The 4,742-nt window shown below is 34.9% G+C and overlaps 1 protein-coding gene across 1 annotated transcript; it reads right to left on the bottom strand.

Annotated features, from left to right (window-relative positions):
- Positions 1-1,246: 1,246 nt before the first annotated feature.
- Positions 1,247-2,188, bottom strand: LOC129627611 (olfactory receptor 2T12-like). The gene has a single exon (XM_055546988.1). The coding sequence runs from the start codon at positions 2,186-2,188 to the stop codon at positions 1,247-1,249; it is 942 nt and encodes a 313-aa protein (XP_055402963.1).
- Positions 2,189-4,742: the final 2,554 nt, after the last annotated feature.

Below are 4,742 nucleotides of genomic sequence, written 5' to 3'. Positions count from 1 at the left end.
CATTGGATCACTTTCAATCTGTATGCATTCCTAGGTCTCAGCTGAGTTCCTTGTAGACAGCATATATATAGGTCTTGTATTTGTGTCCACTCAATCAGTGTATATCTTTTGTTTGGTGCATTCAATCCAGTTTCATTAAAGAAATTATATCAATATGTATGCTTCTATTACCATTTTCTTAATTGCTTTGTTTGTTTTTATAGGTTTTTTCCTTTCATCTTTACTAACATTTTATCTTCAAGGATCTAACATGACATGTAAAATCAGAATTATTGAACCTATACAAACACATGTTTTTTCATTTAAAAAAATATATATATTCCCTGAAGATCTAAAAGGTAATATCTATATTAATTTATGTGATAATAATACCAAATATTAATCATTTTAATTAGTATTTTACTTAAGATGATATAAGATAGCTAAATGAAATATGGTAGTCAATTCAGATGATATTAAAATTCATATTTGATAATTTTTTCAGAAGAATATTTTAATTTGATTTTTTTCATTTCTAAACTGGCATTAATTTTCAAATCAAATTGTGTGCCATACATGTCTTTCTTTCATTCCTTTTTTCCTTCCCACTCATCCCTCTTCCCTCTCCCTTTATTTCTTCCTTCCTCTTTTGTAAATAAAATATCTTACACTCATCAAGAGATCATGAGATAAAACTCATCCAATAATATTAACTCCATTCAGTTAATCCCAAAACGTAAAACCTCAGGCCTAAGACTTTCCTTGTGATCAAAGACAATATTTTCTTTATAGCATTTCATATTAATTAGATACTCCTATTAGCAAGTGAAAAAAATACTTCATCCTTTTTTAAAAAATTACTTTGTATAAATATATTATCTATACTAACTTATTTGATATTTATCACATATTAATCATTTTAATTAGTGTTGCTTTTTTTAGACAAAGTTGTTGAATTTTTCCTTTCATGATTACTACCTATTTTAACCTACATATTTATAGTCATATCTGCTTATCTTTTACCAAATAATTTTTTCTAAATCACATATAATCACAATTAATTACAAGGTAAGTTCAGAAAAAATAATATGACAAGGTATGGAAAAAATGACAAATGTAATTTTTATTATCTAACATGTAGTAGTTTACCTAATATATTTTTAAAAAGCAGTGCAAGCTGGCAAAGGAGTGCCAAGTATATTGATGCACAAAAAATTTTGTAACCTGAATCTAATTTGAGTGATGCAATATTAGCAAATTATGTTCACTATGTAGATGACTTAAAATGTTTCTCCAGCCACTTTCTACAAGCCTCCTTGACTTCTATATTCCTTACACTGTATATAAGGGGGTTCAACATAGGTGTTAAAATTGTGTAAAAGGCAGAGACCACCTTGTCATGGCCCACTGAATGGTAAGATTTGGGCCGCATGTAGATAAACATGCTAGTGCCATAGAAGAGCCCCACGACAGCCAAGTGGGAAGAACAGGTTGCAAAGGCCTTCTTCCTGGCTTCAGTGGACTTCATATGAAACACAGCAGCCAGGATGAGACTATAGGAAGCCAAAATGAGAGACAGTGGGATTAAGAGCATCAGAATGCAGCATACATACATGAAGAATTCAAAAATCATGGTGTTTGCACAGGTAAGGCGAACAAGTGATGGCGCTTCACAAAAGAAGTGGTTGATTTCTCGAGAGTGGCAGTAAGGGAAGCTCAGGGTGGCACCAGCCTGCATCAGCCCATCCACTCCTCCCAAAAGCCAGGAGCCTGCTGTCATATGCAAGCAGAGCTTCTGCTTCATGAGGATCGGGTATCTCAAAGGGTGACATACGGCCACGTAGCGGTCATAGGCCATGGCGGCTAAGAGGAAGCACTCGCCCCCTCCCAGAGTAAGAAGCAGGACAATCTGGGCACCACAGCCAGTGGGAGAGATGGACCTGGTGTGCCTCAGGTAATTGGCTGCCATTTTGGGGACAATAGTGAGAACCAGCATCATGTCCATGAGGGAGAGCTGGCTAAGCAGAAAGTACATAGGTGTGTGAAGCCGAGGATCCACATAGATGAGCATGATCATGAAGGCATTGCCCATCAGAGAGGTGAGGAAAGTCATGAGCACCATGGAAAAGAGGAACAGATGGGTCTCTGTGTAGTTAAAGAGTCCTAGAAGAATGAAATTTATTCCTGTGGTGACATTTGTATTTTCCATGTCTCAGTTATTCCTGGAAGACAATGAATTATTAGGAAATTCCTGTTTAAAAGGAAGCTTGGACATTTCCTTACAAAAGCTTGATTAAATAACATAGAAAAAAAATGATACTGGGAGGCATAATTATGACTCTAACATTTGCATTCACAACTGATTGCCTTAGCATCTTATCTTCCATCTCTTTGTAATTACACTTTATTTTGGATCCAAATAGATTTGATAACATGTATGTATAATAGCTGTTTTGTCGTTAAGGCACGTCTGACTCTTTTGCGACCCCATGGACTATAGCCTGCCAGACTCCTCTGTCTGTGGAATTTCCCAGATAAGAGTACTGGAGTTGGGTGCCATCTCCTTCTCCAGGGCATCTTCCCAACACAGGGATTGACCCCATATTTTCTGCATCAGCAGGTGAATTCTTTATTGCTGAGCCACTAGGGAAGCCCATATATAGTAGTACTCACTACATTTCTATAATTTTGTATATTTTGTCAATATATCACACATCATTTACTCCTATAGTTAGGAAACATTATTAGATAATCACAGCTTTCTATAATTTGGGGACTTTTATGTTGAGGGAGCTACAGACACATTCATTCATTCATTTTAGTCAATGTTGATGTGATATATCTGATGAATATTGTGTATTTCTCCTATATTTGTTTAAATTAGTTTCACAAGTTCAGTCAATGTCACAATGTACAAATTTTGATTAATAAATATGTGAAAAACAAATATAGAGGTACTAAAACTCAGTTTTTTGGGAGGAGAGGAAAAATTGTTAAATTTCTTTCTTCCACACCTGCAAGCAACCCATGAATCTCAGTATACCAGGCCTGAGTGCCGCTGTCCTCCCGATCACAGGGACTTTCTCTCAGTTTAGAGACCTTTCAACAGTTAACGTTTATATCTAATATGTCCTCACAAAATGAATGTGAATTTAGTTAAACATATACGTTACAAAAAGTTCATAATTTCATATATATGTATAACCTAAAGGAAAATACAAAATTGATTTTACTTGTAGATTGTTCACACTTCATTACCAGTAATCATACATCCTTAAATGTAGGAGATATATCAATCAACTAATCTAATTATTAATTAACAGATTTATTATCATACTCGAACTGATTAATTGATTAAGTACCTAATCAATACTTGCCTAAATTAATTTATCATGCAAAATTAATATAGTACCACCTACACATAAAATTTGCAGCATTATAGTTACTTCCAGGGATTAGTTATCTTTTCACTAAAGCATCTAGCTTCTGTTACCTGTAAGTGTCTATGGTAAACGAACTGGATTTTTATGCAAACAACTTGCTATCTTATGTGACATTTATCTTTTCCTTGCAAATCAAACTTTGGAAGAGAGTAATAGATTAGTATTTTAATCTTTGGGCTTTATTCATAATCTATTGTTTAGCAATACTATTTTACTTCTGCTGTAAGTTAATTTATAAGTTGTGGAAGTTTTGTAAATAAGCACCATATCTTTAATAAATATTGGCATTGCTTTAGTATCTAGCATATACCACCAAAGTCCATTATGCTATTAAAAGCTTTAGATGTTCTGTTAATCAAAATAGTTGTAAATAAGATATAAGCATAACAATTTCTTGCTTCATAATTTTAATAATATGTATATTATATCTACCCTTCATGGTTCATTGCCTTGTCATAATGAAGGGGCTTGTGTAGCTCAGTGAAGCTATGAGCCATGCCATGTAGGGCCACCAAGATGAACAGGTCATGTATAATATCATATATGAAACGAACCACCAGTCCAAGTTCTATGCATGATACTGGTTGCTTGGGGCTGGTGCACTGGGATGACCCAGAGGGATGGTATGGGCAAGGAGGGAGGGGGTTTGGGATTGGAAACATGTGTACACCCATGGTGGATTCATGTTGATGTATGGCAAAACCAATACAATATTGTAAAGTAATTAACCTCCAATTAAAATAAATAAATTTATGTTAAAAAAAAAATGAACAGGTCATAGTGGAGAGTTCTGAAAAAACATGATCCACTGGAGGAGGGAATGGCAAACCACCCACAGTATACTTGCCATGAGAACCTCATGGGCTCTATAAGAAGACAAAAAGTATGACACTGAAAGAGGAGTCCCCCATATCAGAAGGTGTTAAATTTGCTGCTGGGAAAAAGCAGAGGACAACTATTAATACCCCAGAAAAAATGAAGTGCTGGGATATGATGCTCAGTTGTAGATGTGTCTGGTGATGGAAGTAAAATCCAATGCTACAAAGAACAGTATTGCATAGGAACCTGTAATGTTAGATCTGTGAATCAAGGTAAATTGGGCATGATTAACCAGGAGATGGTAAGAATAAACATAGACATCTTAGGAATCAGTGAACTAAAATGGACAGCAATGGAAAATTTTAGTTCAGATGACCATTATATTACTGTGAGCAAGAATCCCATAGAAGAAATGGAGTAGCCCTCATGATCAACAAAAGAGTCCAAAATGCAGTATTTGTGCACAACCTCAAAAATGACAGAATGATCTCTGTTTCCAAG

Source organism: Bubalus kerabau, chromosome 1 (genome assembly GCF_029407905.1).
Source record: "Bubalus kerabau isolate K-KA32 ecotype Philippines breed swamp buffalo chromosome 1, PCC_UOA_SB_1v2, whole genome shotgun sequence".
Classification (NCBI taxonomy): domain Eukaryota; kingdom Metazoa; phylum Chordata; class Mammalia; order Artiodactyla; family Bovidae; genus Bubalus; species Bubalus kerabau.
Note: the sequence above shows the minus strand (reverse complement) of the source record. Positions and strands in the feature narration are given on the sequence as shown.

Coding starts and splice junctions, on each gene's coding strand:
- LOC129627611 (XM_055546988.1), bottom strand. CDS start 2,188: ATGGAAAATACAAATGTCACCACAGGAATAAATTTCATTCTTCTAGGA.